The sequence below is a fragment of the Crocodylus porosus genome, unplaced genomic scaffold, assembly GCF_001723895.1.
Source record: "Crocodylus porosus isolate Cpor-Errol unplaced genomic scaffold, CroPor_comp1, whole genome shotgun sequence".
NCBI lineage: Eukaryota > Metazoa > Chordata > Crocodylia > Crocodylidae > Crocodylus > Crocodylus porosus.
The window spans coordinates 9,011,396-9,035,356 of NW_017728921.1; the positions used below are offsets into that span (position 1 = coordinate 9,011,396).

General features: G+C 43.4%; 1 protein-coding gene across 12 annotated transcripts in view; it reads right to left on the minus strand.

The window, feature by feature from the left end:
* RIMBP2 (RIMS binding protein 2) overlaps positions 1-23,961 on the minus strand; it is a 212,782-nt gene that overhangs the window by 31,265 nt on the left and 157,556 nt on the right. For all 12 annotated transcript variants that reach the window (XM_019538956.1, XM_019538951.1, XM_019538953.1 and 9 more), the window contains 5 exons: positions 23,004-23,113; positions 19,110-19,922; positions 6,897-7,048; positions 6,066-6,533; positions 2,415-2,564 (listed from right to left, as the gene is read on the minus strand). In XM_019538956.1, coding sequence (XP_019394501.1) covers positions 2,415-2,564; positions 6,066-6,533; positions 6,897-7,048; positions 19,110-19,922; positions 23,004-23,113 — 1,693 coding nt within the window. The remainder of the gene's footprint in view (positions 1-2,414; positions 2,565-6,065; positions 6,534-6,896; positions 7,049-19,109; positions 19,923-23,003; positions 23,114-23,961) is intronic.

Genomic DNA, 23,961 nt, shown 5'->3' on the forward strand with positions numbered 1-23,961 from the left:
CCAGCACTCTTTCCTGCTTATGCAGGGGGTCGGACTCGATGATCTATTGAGGTCCCTTCCGACCCTAGCATCTATGAATCTATGAATCTATGAATTACAAAGGCTGTCATCATCCAAGAAAAATGACAGCGCTTCATAGCTGAGCATCCACTAGGAACCTTTCCAATCATCTCCCATACCGATCTGATTTGGACTCAATAACAAAGGTTTCTATTAAATAAAAGCCGATTAGATAAGGCAACCTAATCGAGTGGCAGAACTTGTGAAGATGTACAATATAATTAGCTTAAGCGCATGCAAGAAATAATTGTACCATTACATTTTGTTTGTAACATTAACTTGGTACAGAATACTCTAATTATTTATGAAGCATGTAGCAAGATGCTCTAGCAAAAAACATTTAATTGAACCTCATTTAACTGACTTTTAAAAGTCATTGCTGGTTTTTTGGCTCCACTGTCCCGCAAGCACTTACTCATGTCCCACACTTTAAGCCTTGAGTAGCTCAGGTGAAGTCAATGGTGCCACTTACAGGCCGACAGAGAAGCGCAATATATTAATTGCCTGTCTGCAGGATCAGAGCCTTAAATATTCAAATGTGTTAACTACATAAAATATATGAAATGTCACTTTATTCTCTTGCTTTGTATGTTCCGATGCATATACCAAGTAACAAAAAAACCAAGCCGTTGTTTAAGGTTGAATAGAAGGGTGCTAGAAGCTTTCTGTTGTTCAGCAGTTGATCCACAACATTGTGATCACCGTAGGATTGAGCTAGAACGTCACTCAGCCCTTTGCTGCTCTTCAGGAGAGCAATGGGGTTAAAACCATTTCAACGCACTTGCCTGCCTAAATCCAGAGTGCCTTTAAAGCACGAGCCGGTAAACTATGCAACTGGGACCATGTGCAAAATTGACAGCTTAATTTGTGGGTGCATTTAATGAAGCTCTAAATCATGCATTTGCCCAGGCAAATGGCCAGCCAGGCCTCTATCAGGACACATGCTCTAAGCAGCTGTTGTATTTGTAGTACTCCGCATGAACCCCTTATATCTGCCTTTTCGTGCGTAACTTATGGTCCTCATTTTTTGAAATCAAAGGCCTACTATGTGTGATACTTTCTGGCCTCCGTTACTGTAAAAGCTGAGTATCCCAAATCCATTCAAGTGTTTAGCCTCAAAACCCCCTGAAGAGGTAGGGAAGTGCTATTATCTCTCTTTAGAGATGGGCAACTCATATACCAAGGCCCAGGCCCTCACAGGTATTTAGGCACCTGATCTCCATTGCAGTCAATAGAGTGTTTTGTCTAGGGTCATATAGGAAGTCTCTCTCTGGCAGATTAGTGACTGCATCAATTTCTAAGGAGTGTGATCCAGTCATAAATAATGGTTGGGTTTTTTTAACCCATGAACATTTTTACAAAATATAATTTAACAGAAATACAGAATGGAGCAATCGTCTCCATTAGACACGCTGTCTAACGTCAACGGACTGCCTTCATAGACCAGTGGTCTTGCTACCTGTATACGTGGTTGTTTTAGGATGATTTGTTCATTTCTATTTCATGCAAATGGAAAACATGCTGAGTGAGATAAAGCTAAAGGCTTTTAATTGGGCGTTGGTGCACAGAATGACGTGTCAGAAAGCCACGGGACACAGACCACAAAGCCACCTCCTAAAGTGAACAAACTATTCATTCCTTTATGAAATCAACCACCGACACGCTGAGCCTCTCAAAACAGCCTTGGACTGCAATTACGCTTCATATTGCATGTAAAAAACGATAACTGAGACTTTCTAGTTAGGTTTGGAGATAGTAGAATGGCATACAGAAAGGGCAAAAACTGTTTTCTTGATAATAAATTATGCAGTGAAAATGTCCAGTTTTTGTAAACACTTCAAATGAGCAATTAAACTGCCAGTAGGTGCCTCTCAGATAGCTGGCCGATAAATACTTAATAATCTATTTGTATTTCTTTAACATAGAACAGAGTTCCGCTGATGTACTGACAAACTTTAAGGTGTCACTTTTTAAGAAGTGAGGGCTTTTTGGCACAGTGGATTAATGTATTGAGGGAGTACAGCCTCAAGAAGAAACCAGAATTTGAACCCTAGCAAAGTGCTAAACCCCCAAAGCCGTGAGCGCAGCACCGCTTACAACACTCTCCACTCCCTCCTACCCCCCGCCCCTCCCTTTGACAACCGGGTCACTGGAAAGCTAGGAAGTAATTATATTGGTAGGCTAGGAGGCAGGGAACAAGCCAAGGAGAGCATGGCTTAGTGCTGCCCCTGCCGTGACCGGGATAGACACTTCCATGGCTCTGATCGGCAGAGCAACAGTGCAATCAGTAATGAGCTGAATGTTATAAAACATTTCAGAAATGTTAGGGACCGTTTCAAGGTCAGGCTAGTTACCTGCTTTCCAAGCTCTGAGCCTTTTAGGAAATCGTCCACTGAAGCCCCTCTCCTTTTAATGTTAGGAGAATTGTAGCCATCTTCCTCATCATCCGAGTTTGCATAAGGTGCTGCGTTGCTCCTTTCACTGAATACACTCCTCTTCTCCATCTGGTAAATCAAACACCAATATAGAAGAGAGACTGGTGAAGTGGGCACTCTGGTATGAACACCCATTGATGGGTGTTCCCAGCCACCCCCTGGATGAGGATGCTTAATAGCCGTGGACTCGGTCCAGCCTGGCAAATGCAGGATGTTAAAGACCTGGGTTTACTGCTTCTATACTTCTTTGAAACCATGACATAAATATACTCATGCTTTAAGGCAAAATAAGAGATGCTGGTTCTCTCACTCCTAACTCTGTAGATGGTATGATTGGCTGGTGGTCCTACTAAATGAGGCATATCTTCAGAATGCAACACCCCCCTTTTATTGCATATTTAGAAGGACTGGCTATAATCCACACTTGTTTTTCATTGTTGAACTGGGTTTGGTTGATTTTTTTTCTTTTTTTTTTATAGCTAAGAAACTTAGGACTGGATCTCATTCTTGTAAGCCCAAGGGCCCTATCAGTCAGATAAGAGACGTACGCTTGTGTTTCAACAAGCAAGCCAGGATGAAGATTTGAAGAATCAAGGCCTCTAGTCCTTGTTCTTTCTTACATCAGGGAATTTCTCTCTCACCCTTTTCCCAGTCAGTCCATGCATCTCTCCCAAGTGCCTCCCCTGTCTCTTCACCTCTGTTGAGTTCACATCCTTTTCTGCAATTCCTGTTATGGGGAACAGTCTCTTTGGGTAAGCTTCCCCTTTCAATGACTCTCTATAGCATTTGAAATCATCTTTATAACCCTGTATCAGTTTTCCTTCATCTATACCCCTCTCAATCTTATTCTCCCGCTGTTCAACATTGTTTTAACAGTCTGCCTCATTTAACTGTGCAATGAACTTTTGAGTACAGAGCACCCCAAAGATGCTGCAATATCATATCATTCTATACAATGTTCATCCAAATAAAGACACCGCTAGAGAATATGTAAGTCATGCACTCCCATGACATTTTTCCCAGTAGAGTTTTGGTGGTAAATAAAGCACAAGACAATAGTCATGGACCATTATACATAAATGGAGCACGTCCGTCTGCTAATAACTAAATTTAATCAGGGAATTTCAAGCAAGGGTATTAATGAGAAACTAATGATGTTGAGTATCAAATGGCATTTTAGAAGCTGGAGACTTTGGTAGCTTCCCCATCTTGGAACTAGAAAATCATCAAATGGTTTTAGGAATATCGTTCTGAGGGACTACTCTTGGATTGTCTCATCCTCGCAGTCAGAGCAATGCAGACATTAATTTAAGGGCAAAGCAAAGCTTCAGGGGAAACAATCTCCTTTCACTCCACGTGGCTCTCTTTGCACAGGTATTTGGTCACCATATTTTTTTAGACCTTTTTGGGGTAAAATATTTATGTCAGAGATATTATTGCAAAAAGGCCAATACAGCCTAAGATCCACAACTAAGGTAGGAGCTTAATGAAAAAAATCTACTGTCCTTTCTTCCAGGATAGTGAGCCTCCACTAATACAAATATACAATGCTCTGTACCACCTACATCTTCATATCTGGATGTGACCTTTGTGTGTCAGTAATGATATAGCAAACCTTACATGTGTTAGCATTACACTTCCAGGCATGTAATATGGCCTCTAAGGCTCTACCTTGTACTATACTCCATCCTTGAGGCTGCATTCAACCACATTTCTCTTGCAATTGGTCCCTCAACAGAAAATAATCTGAAACAGATTTTTCATTTAGAATCAGGGTCTGTGTATCTAAAGGCTGCCCAGAAAGATGAGATCCACCCTCTGGTGAGCTGCCGGTCCCATTGCTAGGGAGCTTCAAAACCCTAATGTCTCACAGCTCTTTGGGCCAAACTTTCCATTGACATCGTTGTTGATACTGATCAGAAGACTGTTCCCAAGCCTTGATGCTGAAGGGATAATGCTTTGTAATCCACTATTTCACTGGAGGTAAGGCACTGAAATGGCAGAGTGTGGGAAGTTTACACAAGTGCTTAAATTAATAAATAGCAACACATATTATACAGCAAGAGCTTTGTTATTCGGCACCCAGAGGAAACGGGGGGTGCCGGATAACCAAATATGCCAGTTACCTGAGAGGCCCGAACAGGCATTTTTGCCTGTTCAGGCCACCGCCCCTCCTGCTGCGTCAGTGTGCTGGGGGACAGGGAGGGGGACCCCGGGCACACTGGGGACAAGCTGCTTTGCCCCAGGCCGTGGGGGCTCAGCACCACAGGCTGCTTTGCCCCGGGCCGTGGGGACTCAGTGAAACCAGAAGTGCCACGGTGGGCACTTCCAGTTTTGCTTTTGCTGCGTTGACTGGCATGCCAGTTAATAGAGCATGCCAGTTTGTAAGGTGCCGGATAAGGTGGCTTTTGCTGTATATAACAAATATATATTAAGATGAAAATATTCTTTCCATTTATCATTGGTGGGGTTAGTAGTCAGAGAGTAAAGAAAAACACATGACAATCTCTCTGTGCTTTACAGGAAGAGTATTCCTTTGAACATGTATTTATAGACAACTTATAAAAGGTTTAATACAAGCTGTAAGCATATTACTGAACAGTCATTAGGCCTGGGCAAAGCGGCTAGTATTCACTTGGGATTCAGATATGGGGGACAGCAATTTGATTTGGTGATCTGAATCACTGTCCTGAATCAATTTGGCTGAATCTGATTCCAAGATTCCATCCCTTGCCTGCTCCCCCAGCCCAGTCAATGTCTGCTCTGTCTGGCCCTTTATAAAAAAAAAAAAAAAAAAAAAAAAAGCCCTGGATTCACCAGGTGCTGCTAGGCAGGGGCGATCTTCATTGCACCCTGCTGCCCCACACTGCACGGGGGCCGCTGTGACAAGAAGCCCTGACGGAAGCCAGCCAGTGAGTGCGGGGCTTTTCTTTTTTTTAAAGAACCAGGAGCGTGGGCTGGGCAGGGCAGCCATGGGGAGGGGGAGGGGGACAGCTAGTGCCACCACTGCTCAGCCCAGACAGGTGAGTGTGGGGCCTGACAGGGGTCCCTATGGTCCCCTCTCCTCTCCTGCAGCCTCCCCTTCCCCTGCCCCCTACTTACTGGCATGGAGTCTGGGTCCATCTCCCTGTGGGGACTGCCCGAATCTCTGAAGCTCTCCAAATCTTTTCCAAATCAATTCAGAGAGCTTTGAATCAATTCGGACCTTTTCATTGGCCTTCCGATTCAATTTGGATGTGGAGATTTGGCTGCCTTATCAGGCCAAATCTCCTCTGAATCGTATCAGCACCCGAGGCTTCGCACAACCCTAACAGCTATCTGATATTGTAGAAGATGTCACAAAGGATTGAATGTTATGTTATTAACAGCCTATTGATCTTCTGCACTCTGACAGATAACTACATAATAAAGCATCTGTTAAGCATTTATTAACTCCTCTAAGCACTAATAGACAATTGATTCTTGATACAAAGGGGTGACCTAGTGCTTTAGAATGCTTTCTTCTCCTCCAAATTGATTCCTAAGGTAAGCTACATGGCTGTGAACGCATAAGAAAAAGCTTGTTCTTACCCTGTTGCTCTCTGCAACTCGTTGTGCAGCTTCTCTTGCCATGGCTTTAGCGACAGTATTCGGGACAGGTGTGCCTTGTGGCTGAGGGAGTATTCGATTAGGTGAGGGAGACCTCCTTCCTTGAAGCGGGCCGTGAAAGTTGGGGGCAGGAGGCTCCAGCATGTGTCCATGAATAGGAGATGCCGAATGAGTCTGTTCCCATGACTCATCCATTTTTAAATGTGGACCTAAATGTTCATCTTTGGTATTTGGGGCTCCGGCACTTGCTAATGGCTTAGATTTGGGAGCAGTTCTAGGGTGAGGGGTTGGAGGCACCAGTAGGTCAGGTGAGATGGCAGCAATGGAAGAGTCCGCAGATTCCCCCTGGGCAGAAAGTGTTCTTACAGTGACGTCCCGAGCGTCTAAGCTCCGTATTCTCATTAGCTCCACAGTCGTGTTCTCTGCTGCTGGAAAAATCACCTCTGCCACCTAAATGTACAAACATCCAAGTTAAAACCGGGAAAACACATCTCCTCCCACCGTGCATCCTGGAAAGCATTCATCAATGCTGGCAAATTGTTGCCAGTTGTAAAGAGTAAGTACAGCGGGTCTTCATCGATTTACCCCAATCACCTGTAATACTTCAGCTAGGCTTGTCTGAGTAATTAAGTGTTGCTGATTAGCTTATAAAGAGGGACTTTCACAGCTATCAATGCACAGGACCATCAGCAACATGACACAACAGCTGAAATGCAATCCAGGTGAACACTGAAGTCCATTATATCCTTCTGCTCTTGGGTGAACTGCACGTCTAGAGCCACTGGTCACTGTAATAAAGTCAGGAGAACTCACCCGTTGACCTTTTGCATAAACACCATAGCCAGTAACATTTGCTCCATTGGAGGTTCCTGTTGACGTCAAAGTTGGTGGTTTCCAGGAGACCTGTATAGTTGCAGGGGTGGGACCTGCCTGTACAGTAACATCTTGAGGTGGAGCTGGAGGACCTAGAGAACAAAAGTTTTGTTCATCGTCCAGCTCCATTGGTTTCAATCTTTAAACTAGAGACCAGTTCAGTTCCTGTCGTGATGCCCTAAACCCGGGACTCTTATAGCAGCCTGTGTAGATTGGAGGGAGGGACCAGACCCTATCTAGCTAGAGAACAGAGCTGACTGCCGTCTCATCCTGAGCTATGAGAAAGGTAGCATCCAGATACAAACCTTGTACGTGAGCCCAATTAGCCAGACATATATTTTGGTTTTGTTCCCTTTATCAACTATCAGGAAATTTATGGAGCAATTCTAGTACTTTAAAGTTGAACCCATGGGTCTCAAAGCACTTTAAAAAAGGAGGGCAAAATACCAATAGCCCCATTTTACAGTAGGGGAAACTGCAGTCCCTCCAGATGATGCAACTGGAACAACATCACACAGCAGGTTGTGCAGGGTCTCTTGTCCCATCCACAATACTACGCTCCCTTTCCCTTCCGAATACAGCCCTTAGGCTATATCCATCAGAAAGCCGAGCACGAGGTGGTCTTTTCAAATGCTGTACTTACCTCCCTTCCACCTGTTCTCGTGCAAATGATTAGATTCCCCCGAGCACATTAAAATAAAATAGGAAAGAACTGTCAAGGAGAAGCACTCGTGTGTACAGAAAATGATTATGACTGATTACAGCTCACCCAGGCTGTGCCTCTGAGACACAGACCTGTGCAGTGTTGCAGGCTGGTATTTCCTCTGGAAATTTCAAAGCAGCATCGGTCTAAGGAGCAACCGGCAGCAAAGGAGGAGAAGAGGGAGGGGAAAAATGAGCCAAGCTCCCCAAGGAGTGGAATTTTACTTGAGATACCTGCTAAATACATTATCGCAATTAAAAAGCCACCCCTGTACCCCAAAGCAAGGGGGCTGAAACAGCTGTTCCCTATCGCATAGCAAGCGGTAAGGAAGGGCTGTGGTGTAGTAAAAGCAAGAGACCGGGTTAATCCAGTTACTGCAGCGAGGTCTGATGGCCACATGCAGTTTCAGTCCCGTACCTGCAGGAACAAGTGCATTTAATGCAACAGTTTAAGTTCTGTCATTTTATTATGCAGAGAATAGCTTCCAACATGCTCTGATTTCTTTGACCCAGCTTTAATTTTATTTATAGAGAAAACAACCCCAGTGGCCAGGGTGGGTGTCCCAAAGAAAGCTGGTGACAAGATAGACACAGAACGCAGTAAAAACCTGGGTTTACAAGGGAGAGCAAAGCCCACGCTTGAGGATATACTATAGTGCTCCCTGTGGAGCAACCACAAGAAATGGATGAGGATGAATGGATCAGATTGAATTCTGCTTCTCACCCTCCCATGAGGGTGAGGGGATGTCAAACTGTTATTGGTGCTGATGGCAGGTGCAACTGGGAAAGACTTGGCTCCCCTCAACCATTTTGCTAAAGGGAGCTATACCTCAACATGTGGGTGTAAGAGCCACTCCTGAGCACTCCTGACTTCTGCAACTCCCTGCCTTAAAGCTTGACTCTAGGGATTAGATTCTCATCCGCACTGAAGTTTCTTTGTAAAGGGGCCAGAGAAAACAGCTTGAATTTACTCCCATTTATACCACCAGCGCTTTATCGTCAAAAAAGGATGGGCCTTGAAGGCTCTACTCTGCTCTGCAAAAAGGCACATGAAACCCAAAGCTTTTTGAAACCCTTTAAAGCAGTTAAAGTACATTAGCACAATAGCACATTCAGTACATCTCTAATTAAAGCACAGTACTAAATCTACCATAAATAGCCCCATGGTTGGACAGAAACCCAAAGTAAAAGTATCTCGATGATTATGAGTTTGTGCATATTTCTTGTACTCTGCTGTGTTAATTTAATGTCCAATTCAGAGAAGTTTATCATGCTAAGAAGCTGCTAAAGCAGGGGTCAGGCATGGCTACCCCCTCTCCGCAACTACTAGGAGAGCACAGAGTTTAGCAGGTGCAGGTGTTTTCGGGTTTTGCCAATGAAATGCACTCAGCCAATTTCTATTCCTCTTTCAAGGCTGGCAAGACCCAGCAAACACTTGAGCCATTTGCATTCATTTTTAGCAAAAGAAAAATGCTACAGATGTGTGAGTGGAACAAGCCTCGGCCCTGAGATATCGGCCAGATGCCAGTATAGCCTCCGATGTCACCATTTCATCCTGCAGAGGGCATTGCAACACAAAAACTAGTCTTTTTTATACCATTTAGGCAAGAACTTACAAGCAGAAGGCTGCTTGCTTAGGTAAGATCAGACAAGACTCAACAACACCCTTCCTCCCCCACCATAAAAATAAATGTGATGTGACCCGTAGTGTTATTTCATTAGCAGGTGCAAAGCAAGTGAAAGAGCAACAACCGGCCTTTGTTTGTCAAAGGCTAATGAACACGTGGCGATTCTGGAAGTGTTATCAAATAGGAGTATTTAATCACCTCACTGTCCCTCTCAGAAATGAAATTAAAATGACACATTAGGGCCTGATCGTCAGAAATGCTGTGTACTCAGAGCTCCCGATGACATCAACAAAGAATACGAGTATGCCCAAACACTGGGCACCGTCCATTTCGTGTAAGGAACACTACCCATTGAACACATGTATTGGGGTGATGAATCAAATCAGTCTGATCGTGGAGTAGATAATAAATGATGAGACCAGACTACCGTAGGTTGCAAGGTCCTGATTCAACAAAATGTTTAAAAACTGGCCGAATCTAATCATGATCAGCAGTCTCAGGGACATCAGTGGGATTACTCATGTGGTTCAAACGTTAGGTATGTGCCTAAACAACTTTACTGAATCAGGCCCTGGGTTCTTTCCCTCATGTATAAGCATTGCACGCCTTTTGCAGTGGTTTTCTCTTTATTCCAATTACAGTTTATGCTACACAGTTTAACTTCTTGACAAAAACTGAAAAACCAAACTCAAGAGATGTTTGAGGTCTCTGTAAAGGGAGATGGTGACAAGTAAAGAAAACAAAATGGCCTTGATTCTCATAAAAGCTATTTTTTCCCTGCATCTATGCCGTAAGTGGTTGGTTATGGCTGCATCACCCATGAACACCCAGTTTACTTGGTTTATATAAAACAGCAAAAGTCCTCACTGTCTACATGAAGGTTGAACCCTTTTTAAAATCAAGCTAAGCTCTCGGCCCCTTTGGGCACTTTTACGCTTGCTCTGGGGTTGGGGGCGGGGTGGCATGTCAATTAAAGCAGCTCTTCATCTCATGTATCAGCATCCCCATGCTTAAAAATAGTGGTGGTGGTGCTTGAACTAAAGGTCACTTGACAAGCTTTAATTCAGGTACCTCCACCACCATTTTCAAGCGTGGGGACGCGGAGAGCTGAGACGCAGGAGGCTGCTGGAGCGCATCGGAGCAGGCTCCGTGGTCGTGTATAGGCGCCCTTTGTTCTCGTGGCGCAGACTTCCATAGGCTGACTTCAGACTCGGCTTAAAAACATAATAAAAATACAACGCGCCCATTCATTTCATCCACATGAAATTAACTTGAAAACTACCTCCTTTCTTGCTATTTCTTGTAATCCACAAATACCTTCTCCGTGCCAAAGCGCTGCTTTCCACAGGTCTAACATGCCCTCTCCTGGTCCCAAACCTTTTAACCTCTTTTCATACTGAAGTCTTTCCAGACCTTCTTTGGTCCACCTTTGAACAGTCTTTGATTTCTGCTATCTCCTGCAGAAACATTATGCACCTTTGGGTTCCTCCCTCCATTCTCCTGACCCTTCCAGTCCACTTGAGAACTTGACATTTCCTTATTATTTAAATGCCAGCTTTAGCCAGTGATTGAATTACCCAATAACGTGCTAAAAGTGAAGGAAATTAATAGAAATAGAGAGTGAAAGATTGTGTTGCATTTTTAAACCAGTCTTGAGGGTTTAATTAAATTAAATGGAGAATCAAAGTATGATTGCATTAAACAATAACCGAATTAAGCGCAAGGCAACATGTGGAACTTCTGCCTATCCGGGAGTCTGTCACCCAAGCTTATTTAAGTACTGGGTCAATATAAGCAACTGTTAATTAAGTTAAGCCAGGTCACAGAGCTATTAAAGTACATGGATTGCATGGTAATATCTTGGGAAGCTGTTTTTTTGGATTTTAAAATGGTACGTAATTTCATGTGAATGACTGATTAATAACAAATTCATTACTAAAATTGAGAGAGATTGTTCACAGGGGACACGTGTTACTGAGCAGTCCCATTATTAGCAGTAAAAAGCACAGGAAGAATTCATTTCCAGGGACAATGATGAGACTTCTCAGCGTCTTTTTATTTTATTTTATTTTAATATCAATACTTTCAAATAATTCAGTTTACTAGAGAAAACCACTGGGGAATGAGAAAGGAAGAAACACTGGAATAATTTAAAAAGACATTAGTGATGCACAAACATTTGGGCAAAGGGGTGTTTGGATGAGGAGAATATACTGTAACAAAGCAGATATTACTCCTGTTCACTTCATATTTGGCAGCTATTGAAAATCACAGCTTTTCTCTTTATTATGCTGATATGTAATGTACTTTGATTTTAAGGATTTAAATCAGCGCAGATCTACTGCCTTTGTCACTCTACTCGTGTCACTTCTGTGGAACGATGTTGATTTATACCGGCTGTGATGGTGGGCCTAAATATGCATCTTAAATTTAGGTTTTCATTTGAGTTTCCTATCTTTATGTAGTGCCAGCAGTCCCAGTCTAGCAATATAAGTCAGTATATAGGAAGTACCACGTCTGATTAGAAGAATGGTTCATAAAATCCAGTACCCTGCCTCTAACAGTATCCAGTACTAAATGCTCCAAGACAAATGGGCACCCTGCCACCCCACAGTAGGCAGTATTGAATTATTTTCTCCTTTTACCATGCAAGATCCTTTCTAGTCTATAAGTTAAGAACTGGTTTAATTTCTAAAGCACAGGATTGCAGATCATAATTTCATAGTCTTGTGATCTGTTTTGATTTCAAGTCCTCTTTAGGATTTAGCTAAATTCTTAGCTTACTTAATTAGTTAACTAGGAACTAGTTAACTGACTTAACTCTATGTACCTTACAGTTTCATTGGCCTTGATCCTGAACATACATAGGAATATGCTTAGATTTAAGGCTAGGGACAACAGTTACACATAAACCTGTATAAGTGATTGGAAACCAGTTCTAATCTGTAACACAACAAAAGTTCAGTGAACAAAAACCACTTTCAAAATGGCCAAAACCTGGATTAAGATAAACCTGGACAGATGCATGTCCCAGGGGCACAACCACAGGGGAGCTAGAGACCCTTCCCACAGGGGACTACACACAAAAATTACTTACCTGCCACAGGACGCCAGATGCAGGAGGAACAAAGAGCAAAGCCCGCACAGTTCATTAACCGCGCTTATCTACAGCTGGAGCTGGCAGGTGACATCAGGAACAATCACCGTCCGACTGAGATAAAAAGGAACGCCAACAGTGAAAGGGGGAGAGTGGAGAGTCAGTGGAGGCTGTGGAGGCTCTCCGCACCGGTGGCGGGCAACACCAGCACAAAAAGGTGGATCCTGCTTGGGGAGAGGCATCCCAAGCAGGAACAATTAAAATATAACCCCACACTGGTCACGGGCAGCACCAGCATCCAGGGCAAGACCTCACTCCTGAAGGAGCAATAGGAGCCCTGGAGACGGTGGGGACTTCCCATTCCGGGTTCCACAGATGCGAAGCAGAGGAGAATGGGTAACCCAGGGAGGAACAGAAAATACCCTCAGTGAAGGCAGAGAGCAGAGCAGCGCTGGGGGACGCCTCCTGGCTCAGGTTCTAGGGCAGAGAGGAAAAGAGCAGCTTAGCCTGAGCTCGCCTCTTCTATCTGCCCTCCTTTGTTTTCTTTAAGTCCTTTTTCTCTTTAGTTGCCTCTTGCCTGTGTGTAGTTCTTTTGTTGTTTTCTTTGGCTTGTCTTTTTTGGTTATTCAGTGGTTAGGTCTACCTCAAGGGGATCTGACTGACACCTCAACACCAGGGGTGCTCATGAGGCTCACTAAGTAGCTGGCAACAACAGGAGAGATAGATGAGAGGTGAATCCAGCGGGCCCGTAGCCTGCCAAAGAAACAAAGATAATAACCAGTCCCAGAGAGGGCGTGAAGAGCGAAAATCATCTAGACCAGAGGGACGGTTGCATTAAGATCAGGTGGCCCGCCAGAGGTTGGTATAAGGAAGGGGTGTAGGGGAGGTGGATGAATATCTGCTGGGAGAAGTGACCAACCCCAAGAGACCGCCACTAAAAATACATTCAAAGTTGTGGCAGGTGAGTTCAGGGGCCTTCTCCAGGGTGATTGAGGTCCCTCTCAGTGGTCACACAAAACCTCACCACACCCACCACCAGGCGCTCACGCTAAGGAAGCTCATGAACAGGTATTTGAAGCAAGGCAGTCACAATGTAGCATCAGACTTAACTGATTTAGATTAAATCAGTTTATTGAACTTCTGTCTCAGATGCCTTCCAGACTCATGTTAACTCACAGTCCCTTGGCATCCCAGGATTCTTTGTACTTCCTCTGTAAATGCCCCCCTCACAAGGTAGGTGGGTTAGTTTTTGCCCAAGCTGTCTGCTCCAGCCCAGCAGGAAAGCATGCTCTAACACACCCAGGCTTCTGGCCTGGGCCACTGCAGGCATGTGGCTACATTTCCGGAATCAAATGTAAAACTCTGTTCGCTTGCTTATTGGTTCAATTTATGCAGCTTAGAATAACCTGCAAACACTGAATTGGTTCACCCTTGGGCTTTTTGACTGTCTGTACTTAGCCTAAGTGTGTAAGCATAGATTCATAGATTGTAGAGTCAGAAGGGATCACAATGGATCACTGTGCCCGACCCCCTGCCCCTGGCAGGAAAGAGGACCGAGGTCAGATGACTCCAGCCAGGTGTCTATCAAGCCTCCTCTTGAAGATCTCCAAGTTAGGTGACAGTACCACCCCTCTTGGAAGCCCATTCCAGATTCTGGCCACCCTTATTGTAAAAAAATTCTTCCTAATGTCTAACCTAAATCTACTCTCCACCAGTTTATACCCATTATTCCTAGTTACTCCATGGGGCACTCTGGTAAACAGCGCATCACCAATTTCCTGTTGTCCTCCCTTGATAAACTTGTAGGCAGCTAACAAGGTCTTCCCTCAGCCGTCTCTTGTGAAGGCTGAAGAGATCCAGATCTCTCAACTTCCCCTCATAGGGTCTTTCACGAAGACCACTAATCGTGCGAGTGGTCCTCCTCTGAACCCTCTCCATATTCTTTGTGTCCCCCTTGAAGAGTGGCTCTCAAAACTGGACACGATACTCCAACTGTGGCCTGACCAATGCCGCATAGAGGGGAAGCATCACCTCCCTTGATCTGTTGGTCATGCATCTGTTAATACATGACAAGGTGCGATTGGCTTTGTTGAAGGCCTCATTGCACTGCCAGCTCATGTTCATCTTGGAGTCATAGTTGACATAGCCCGCCTCTGAGTCGCTGAGGGGGGTCATCCCCCAACCTGCAGGTGTGCTGGGGATTCCTCCTTCCTAGGTAGACTACCTTACATTTATCTTTGTTGAACTGCACTCTATTCCACTCTGCCTATTGGTCCAACCTGTCCAGGTTGGCCTGTATCTGTTCCCTGCCATCTGGTGTGTTAACTTTGTTCCATAACTTGGTATCACCTGCGAACTTGAAGAGGGTGCTCTCCACACCCTCGTCCAAATGGCTGATGAAGTTATTAAATAGCACCAGTCCAAGGACCAAACCCTGCGGGACCCCACTGCCCACCTCCTTCCAGGCTGAGAATGACCCGTCCACCCCCTGGGTGCGGCCCCTAAGCCATCGGCCACCCCCCTGACTGTGTAGGTGTCCACAGTCTGCTAGCTTTCCTATGAGAATAGGATGTGAAACTGTGTCGAAGGCCTTCCTAAAATACAGGTAGATGACATCAGCCTCAGCTCCTGTGTCAAGGCAGTGTGTAACCAGGTCATAAAAGGCTATAAGGTTTGTTGGATAGAATCTATCTGTGACGAACCCGTGCTGGTTTCCTTTCAGCCTGCTGGGCCTTCACAAATGCACTCTTTGATTATTTTTTCCAGTATTTTCCCAGTGATAGTGGTAAGACTGACTGGCCTAAAGTTACCTGGCTCATCCCTTCTCCCCTTCTTAAAAATGGGCACCACGTTGGCCTTTTTCCAGCCTCGTAGATTTGGCCGGAGCACCATGAGTGCTCAAACAGCCATACCAGCAGTTCAACTATGACACTGGCCAAGTCCTTCAGTACCCATGGATGGAGGTCATCCGGGCCGGCTGATTTGCAACCATCCAGCCCTTCCAAGTGCTCCTTAACTAAGTCAGCCTAACTTTTGACAGTCTAGTGCCTGTTGGACATCTGTCTATGCTCGAGTGGGGGATTTGTCTTGGTCTGTACTTAGGAATACTAAGGCAAAGAACTCACTGAAAAACTCCAACTTTTTCCCTGCGTCAACCACCAACTCTCCTGATTTGTCCTGCACGGGCCCTGTGTTACTCTGTGCTTTCCTTTTGCTCACTATGGCACTTGAAATGTAATTAAATCTCCTGTTTAAAAGTAAGTATATATTTAAGTGCACAAATGGTCAAAGACTAACATCCAACCACTCAGCCACTAAAAAGCACTATAAATCTTCTCTCCACATAAAAGTGCATGTGTTTCTAAAGTATTATCATGCAAAATATCACCCTTTGCATTCATTTACACTTGTTCTGTACTGTGACACAATGTCAGTGGACCTCCCTGCTCACCTTGCTTAGATTTCATTTTTTTAATTCCTTTAAGGTGATGCATCGAGGGGTAAAAATGAGAAATTTAATTCAATTTAATATTAACTGATCCTCTCCCTCCCCCCTTTTCTAGTATTAGGGACTCATTGTATGTTTTTGTCTGGAGGGCATTCACATGGCCAAAGAGGACAAAAGAGTTCGATGCTTTTGAAAGGTCAAAGAAAGTGACCACATCTGTTCAACAGTAGACACTTTTGAAACCTTTGGGGAAAATGCCACCATGAGAGCTAATGGTTGCCTCTGGCTATTAAATGTTGCACTTCACTTGCCACTATTTTCTAACACTAACATTTGCCATGACAACTGCTGCATGATGTGACACTTCCTCCTCCACATGAATCTTCCTAAAAGAAGCCAAACAATGCATCTTTCTCGCTAAATATCTTTACTATTTTCTCAGCACCTTCTAAAATAATCTTTGAATTATCTCTCTTAACAATATGAATCATTAGATACTAGTTTAAGGTAAAGGCACGGTTCAGAGGCACGTTGTACATCAATATACATGCAAGATGACAACAGCTCAATTAAGATATTTATGTTCCTTCCCAACCTATCTTTCTCCGTCTTTTACCTGAAGCGTGGAAGCAGGGAAATGTGGCTGCCACTAAGATCTGCAAGAGAAAAAAATGGAACATGCCATAATGTTAACATTTAGTTCAGTAATTGTACTGCCAAAATATGAAAAACAAACTGCAATTTCTTTGGCGATAGCAATCCTTCTTTGCTGTAAAACAGTGCTAAATGCCATGCAGTTGTAAGTATGCAAGTGAACCTAAAAGCTCTGAATTAAAGAGCATGCCCTGTTTTGCTACAGAAGGTAACTCATAAATCACTATATATAATCGAACAGCTAAAGGAAGACACTTAGTTAAAAAAACCTGGCCTGTATTTAAAACCTGGATTCTGAAGGCCTTGTCTACATTATGGCCAGCCAGAATGGGGCTAAAGTACTTTCAGGATGTGTTGATTCAGAAAGCATTATTTGGGGAGCTTCCCTAGCTCTAGTACAGCCTGGCTGATGAATTCACCCTAGCCTCCGTCCTAGTAGAGAGCCTAGTAGTACTGCCAGTGCCAACATACCCTCTCCTGCTCTGGGTTCAGGCAGTCGTGTCCCTGCCCTCCAAGGTAAATTGAAGACCATTACAATTTTTTAGATAACATTCAGTGTATCCAAGCTCTCCTTTATTTCTTACCAACATATTGTGCTCTGGCTGAGATCATTTTTGCTATCTGATAGATCAACACACATTCAAAATGATTTGAGTTACAAGCCTATTTGCTCTTTTCCAGGCATCACTATTACTCCAAGTGTCTCCTCCTACATAAATTGCATAAGCAAATGGGGAGACCAGAACTAATTCCAGCTACTTTGCTGAAATCAAATCACAGCAGGAAGCCAATTAAGTCACAGTACTGTACATGCCACTGGATTGAAATTTCACTCACCGTGAGCCACGCGCACTGGATCTTCCCTCTGAGCTGCTTCTGAGGCCATTATTACTGCGCAAGTTTGAGTAAATAAGGAGTTTTTTCTTTGTCCTCGAGTAGATGCATCCTTCTAAACAGGTAGATGAATAAAGGAAAGCAACCTGCATTGCAGTGCAGGTGTTTGTTGCCATTGCTTTAATATGGGTTTTCCTTACTGGGGAGGGATTCGCACTCCTCCGTTATTGATGGCAATGGGCTCTGGATCCAGCTGTTACATCAGGCACACCACAAATTCCACTACCATCCTTGCAACAAACTCTGGGCCGTGTGACTCCACCTTCAGTTCTGAAGCACGTCTTGGCCCATTTTAATTGCTAGGACATATTTGATAATCTTCTAATCAAACACACCTTGGAATTAAACCACCATTGGACTTAAAATTTTAGATACAACACATTTATTATCCTTTTCAATTCAACATCCGTGTGAATAAGGCCCAACTCGGGGAGTTGGAAGACATGAATATTAATACCTGTGCTCCTTCTGACCCGTTAGGTGTCTCTGGAAAAAAAATCACTTTAGCCTTTCTATAATTTACTTTCCCCAGCTGTAAAAGGCTCACCTTTTTTAAAGTGCTTTGAGGTATACAGATTGAACACTACTGAAATATTAATTGTATCTTTCAATGCACATTAATCAGAATAATATGAAAACAAGAACCTATTCAAATACCTACAGTGAGAACAGTTAAAATCCCCTGGAGACTATTATGATAAAATTCTGATCCTGTAGCATCTGGGGGCATAGTGTTTGTGGGTTGTATGGTGATTATAAGCGTCTTTGCCATAGATCATCACCCTGTAATGTCTCAGTCTCTATGCAGCTGCTGAGAAAGGGACAACACTGAACAAGGGGGAACTACAGACACTGTGAGTGGATTTTCCATCTCAAATTGTTATGTAGCTCCACCGTGATATGCTACCCCTGACATTTTTATATTTTGGGCCCTCAGACCTCTCGTAGTGGGACCACTAATGTGAGCAACTACTGCTCCAAATAAGTGTTACAGAAAGAGACCCTAAGGTTAGGAAAATGCTGCTGAGAGAGGAAGCTGTAGTTCCAACTTCTAAAGAAATTTCCATTTATAAAATACCTGTGCGTTCCAGCCCAAAAAACACTGGTAGGTAAAGGAAACAACTTCAACAGTTAGTATTTATGTACCCGCTCCACCCATATTTTTAAGATGAGACAAATAATCTGCAGAATTAAGCCTCTTGGCATATTCTACTGATGCTAGCTAGCTACCCTTGAAAGCAAAGTATTTTTAGTACCATAATAAAGATAGCACTAGAAGAGCGATTTTCATACTGTGACATGCCCAGGTTCAGGGGCCTTGTGTGTTAACTGAAGTGTACTTTTACTTAATAAACATCTGATTTTCATAGTCTGAGAGCAAATATCAGTGAAAGGACACTAACTTCAAGGCAGTCAACCCAACTCAAGATCACCGTTCACAGACATCTCCTGCCTGTTGAGGGAGATTGTCTGAAAACGATGTGATGGCTTATACACAACGAACACAGCTATGAGCTTATTCCCCTGACTAGGTCTTGATTTCACTTGAATCCACATGAGGAGATCTCCAAGTAGTACTTCCAGATAATACTAGGAGGGTCACACTTTACATTACTACTTTTGTGAACAGTAGTGATATAGAGAACTTAAAGAGTAATATTGGCTATTGAGATATACCTCGAGTTCCTGACACAATCTCAAAATTTTAGGGAATGGAAAAAATACCAAACCTGCTGGCAATGTAGAAAACTCCACAAAGGCTTCTTTTCTTTCCCGCTGCTCCAGAGGAAGCTGCCAGGGCATTTGATGGGGTTTTGCCATGACCTTCACTTTGTAGGTCATGTTAGGCTTCAAATTAAAAAACTGGTACTTGTAGCTAGTGGCTTTGACGATGTCAAACTCTTCTTCATTAAGAAAAATCATGTGACTGTAATTACTGTTGGTAGGAAGCCAGGACAGCTCAGCAGAAATCTGGGTTATGTTGTCCACCTTTAGATTAGAGGGCGCGACGATGACATCCTTTCCAACTAACAAAGTGCACTGTAGCTCATCTGAGTTCCCCCTGCTTGTAATGCTCTGAATTGATATTCGGTAAGTGCAGGTAGCAATGTTAAGTTTCTCTATAAGAGCTTTAGTTCTGCTTCCCAAGGATATATTCATCCGTACTTCTTTGTCAACCAGGACATTGTAGCTGTTAATAGTTCCCCAACCAGGTGGCACTACTGGTGGCTCCCAGCCCACAATAACACTTTTGGCTAGTTGTTTAATAAGGGTGATTTTTCTAGGATAAGGCACAATGTCTTCTCCGATTTCATCAATGTTTACATCCAGAGTCCCTGCGCCATTATTGATTACACTGGACTCTATGTGAGTTGGTGGACTGATCTCCAGCAGACCACCTCCTTCCAAAGCACGACCCGAATGATTGATAAAATTCTGATCCTGTTCGCTGCTCAATGTGCTCGACAAACGGGCCTCATTATCTTGAACAAAATCCACAAAGTTTGAAGGGACTAGTCCTCTTTGTCCATCCAGAAGTTCACCTGGTGAGAAAGAACCACCTAATTATTATCATCTCTGTTTTCTCAATGGGGCTTATAGTCTGGCAGTGTTGGAGTGGAGTAGTGCATGAAAGGAATCTGTTTTATTAGGTTTAGAAGAAGTAAACGCAACTGACAATGTGGATAAAAATGCTATTTAAATGACTAGTAAGCCATGTTTTCTTCTGTGGGCCATTGTGATAGCATTCTAGGGCACTGCGTGGTTCCTGATGGACACAATTTTACCTGGTTTTCCCTTCCCCTTGCAAAACTGTTCAGAAGTAGCATCAAAATAATAGCTGCTTGGGATGGACTGGTTTGACCACTAGGAATCAAAAGACTGGGCTGAATCACAAGATAGGTGTGTTTAGGATTTACACTTTTTTCTTCTGTTAACTTTATTTCTTTGCAAGGGAGGAAAGCCTTGACAGCTGTGATCATTGTCTGCTAAAAACACCTACTTGAGCAAACAGACCTAAATTGTTATAAAACCCAGTGGCTTGTTAGCAATATTTATTTGTTTCTCTAATACACATATGCTGAAAAAAAGCAATCTTTCCCTTTTTCCCAGCAAAAGTTCAGAATCTGAGCCTTTTTAATTTAAACTCTATTAGATTTACACAATGAAATTATTAACTCGTCACATCCTCTGATGTCTGTGAGAAACAAAGGTGTACAAAGTTATTCTGTCTCTCATAAAATAGCTTTGAATTATTATTAATACTACTATGCTGAGACTGAGAGCTCCCAGCCAAGATGATGTATTCAGCGTGCTAGGTGTTGTACAGAAATATAGTAACAGATAGTCTTTGCTCCAAAGCTTATACTATAAATAGACAAGACATGGCAGGCTTGAAGAAACAGGGTACTGGCACCACTATTTTACTGACAAGCAGTTAAGCACATGGAGAATAAGGCCCATATCTTAAAATGCATAAAGGTACTAAACTCCTACTGTTGTCATGAGTTAGCCATCCATAAAACTTTGAGAATCTGGGCATATAAGCGCCTTGTCCTGAATCACAGAAGAAGTCAACTGCAAGGCCAAGAATGAGAACTTTATCCCTTGAGTCTCCATCTAGTCTCCTGAGTACAAGAAAAAAGATTCCTTAAAATACGGATCTGATTGCAGCTGGAGTCAAATTTGTCCATACACTTGTCTCAGTAACTGTGAATTGGATTCTGCACATACACGATGCTTAGTTAGGCTACCAAATAACCACTTTTGCCACTGGTTGCTACTGAATTATCTGAAGTACAAATACATTCATACATTTGGAACTTAAAGTGACATCTTAGCTTTTTAGTTTTTTCAGACACGTGGCAAGCTGAGATGCAGACATGAGGGAAACGTTAAGAAGTAGGTTAACGCATTGTTTTTTCTGTACCTAAAACACAACCGAAGCCCTCATCATGCAAAGATTTCAATCCTTTGTCTGAGAACCTTGTTACAAGTTCACTCTCATAAGTAGGGTTCAGACTACTTGTTGACTCTAGGGGCAGGGTCTGCAAAAACAATCAAACTGGTTCACTGGAAAGAGCGATTGAATTGGAGACCCCCCCCCCGTTATGATTTTCAAATCTTATAGGGGGGCTCTTGCTTCTTATGGGGGGGGGCTAGGCCCCCCTGACCTCTCAGCTCCCCAGAACTCACACCCTGGTCACAAGTCATGGTTGTAAATCATGGGAATATTGTGACCTATTAAAGTTACCGCATGTTGGAAGATAACCTTCACCAGACAACTTGGTAACACCACAAGGGCACCTAACACATGCTAAAATGTTTGAATGCATGTCTGCCTGCATTTTAACTGCACTTAGTAAGGCTTAAGTTGAACATGTGCACTGACAGATGTGCAGCTGCCTGCTGTAACTCGGGGCACTTTGCAGAAAGCGCCGTAAGTTACAGCACCCCCCATAATCCAACAGGCATTGGGCAGGTGGGGGATCGAGCTCCACTTTGGAGCTGAATAGGAGTAGCTGCCTTTCTGCAGCCTCTTTCCCCTAGCCCTGCTGCCTGCCTCCCAGGTCTGGTGCTGTCTGCAGGATGGGAGGGGAGCAGGGAAGGGGAGGGAGCTGGGGTTTGCCCAGCCTGCGCTGGAAGGGAAGCAGGTGGATTGGAGTGGGTGGGGCTGGGATGGGCTGCATCAGCCCAACCTGGCTTGTTTAAAGGGACTGACAGAAGTCAATGAAGGTACTTTGCTTTGGAATGCCTTCATCTGAACCCTCATTATATGAGGGTTGATTTGTTGCATGATCAGGCACCTTTAAAGTGCTCTGCAGCCTACAGGCATGGCTGTAGGGTGCTTTCCAGGGGCCGACTGCATGACAAAACATCATATCTGTCAGCACCTCATGTGACACCATCTTAATTTTGTTCATAGTCCCACGGAAGTAAATGAAGCTATGGATGTAAGCAAAAGCATGCTTGAGCTGAAGGGGTTCAACAAGGTTGGGTAGAAAAAACTTTTGTACTGCTGTTTACACCATCAGTTTTGAAAACTGAGGGACTGTTAATGGTACTTGATATCTGAAACGCTGCACGCGACTACATCACCATAAGTGAACAGCATCTACATATGAAGAAGATAAGATATGAAAGTGATACTGCACAGAGCACCTTCATAATGAAAGGATTGAAAAGTAAATAGCATTTACAGTGCCATTCATCTACTTGTAGCAAGCCTCTGCCTCCTACCTATGCTCCAGCATGACTTTATATGCCTAATACAAATTGCCCAAGATAGTATGGGGAGAGGATACACATGGGAATTCTGTGTAGATTAGAGGAATCAAATATTCATAGCGGGAGAGTAAAGGATCTCTGAGGCAAAAAAAGAAAAATCTCAATAAGCTTTCTTGTCAGCACAGATCTTGCCAAGTAGAAAAAGCTGACAATTCAGAGCCTTATAATTAGCTATGCCTGCGAGGAGCTGCTTTTCTGGTACAGAAATTCTATTAATTAATGCTCCCATGATAGGAGGAATGTTAGCCATCGACTGCGGTGATGAATAACTCCATTTAGGGCATGAATTATTTCCGATCGACCTAAAGTAACGGTAAGGCATAAATTTGATAAAACACCTTCATAAAAGCCATCTTCATCCATATCTCCATACACATAGAGGTATTTTCCTGCTGTAAGGGGGAGCTCTGCTTCTGGATTTTCATTTGGTCCATCAAAAGGGTTGTAACTGCAATGAAGCACAGATGGAAACTTCATTTAGTACGACACGTGCATTTAGTTAGCTGCATCCTACGCACCACTGAATAATAATCATGGAGTGCAGTTCCAAGGCTGTGCATGAGGGTAGCTCTACATTTCAATCTTCATGTTATACCCTTTGAAATATATGCGGTGCCAGTGTGTCTAGAGGAATTGGGCACCTCCATATATTATTATCATTATAATTATTTTCAGTGCAGTACCTCCTATGAATCTTAATCATGGTCCAGAACCCTACTGTACTGTGAGTTGTACATGCACACAGCATAAGCAGGTAATCCCTACTCCATAGAGCTTAATTAACCCCTACTTCCTGCCACAGGCTCCTTAGCCCATGTCTTCCTTGATTTTTAAAGGAAAGATACAATTCCTTTTGCAGGGCTTTTCCCAAGTCATTAGGATCTATTCATTTTCAATAGCTCTTCTCCATAAAGCAGTTAGTTAGAAGGAAGGTTGTGTCATACTCAGATCAAAGTTATGAGCCCACATAAATCCATCAGGTACTTGCACTGGATTGTGAGATGCAAAGCTGCATTAGTAGATGTAAATTTGCCATAACGCCAGCTCTTAGGTGGGCATCTAACAATGGGTGAACATTTGCCTCTGTTGAAATATTATGATGTCCGGGACGTTAAGACATGATATAAAGTCCACTGAAGTCAACCAGACCCTTTCCATTGACTTCAATGGGGGTTTTGCATCAGGCCCTACACCTTCTGCCACACTGATCCTCTTATGAATGTACATAGATTTCATAGACGTTAGGGCTAGAAGGGACCTCGAAAGATCATCGAGTCCAGCTCCCTGCCTGAGGGG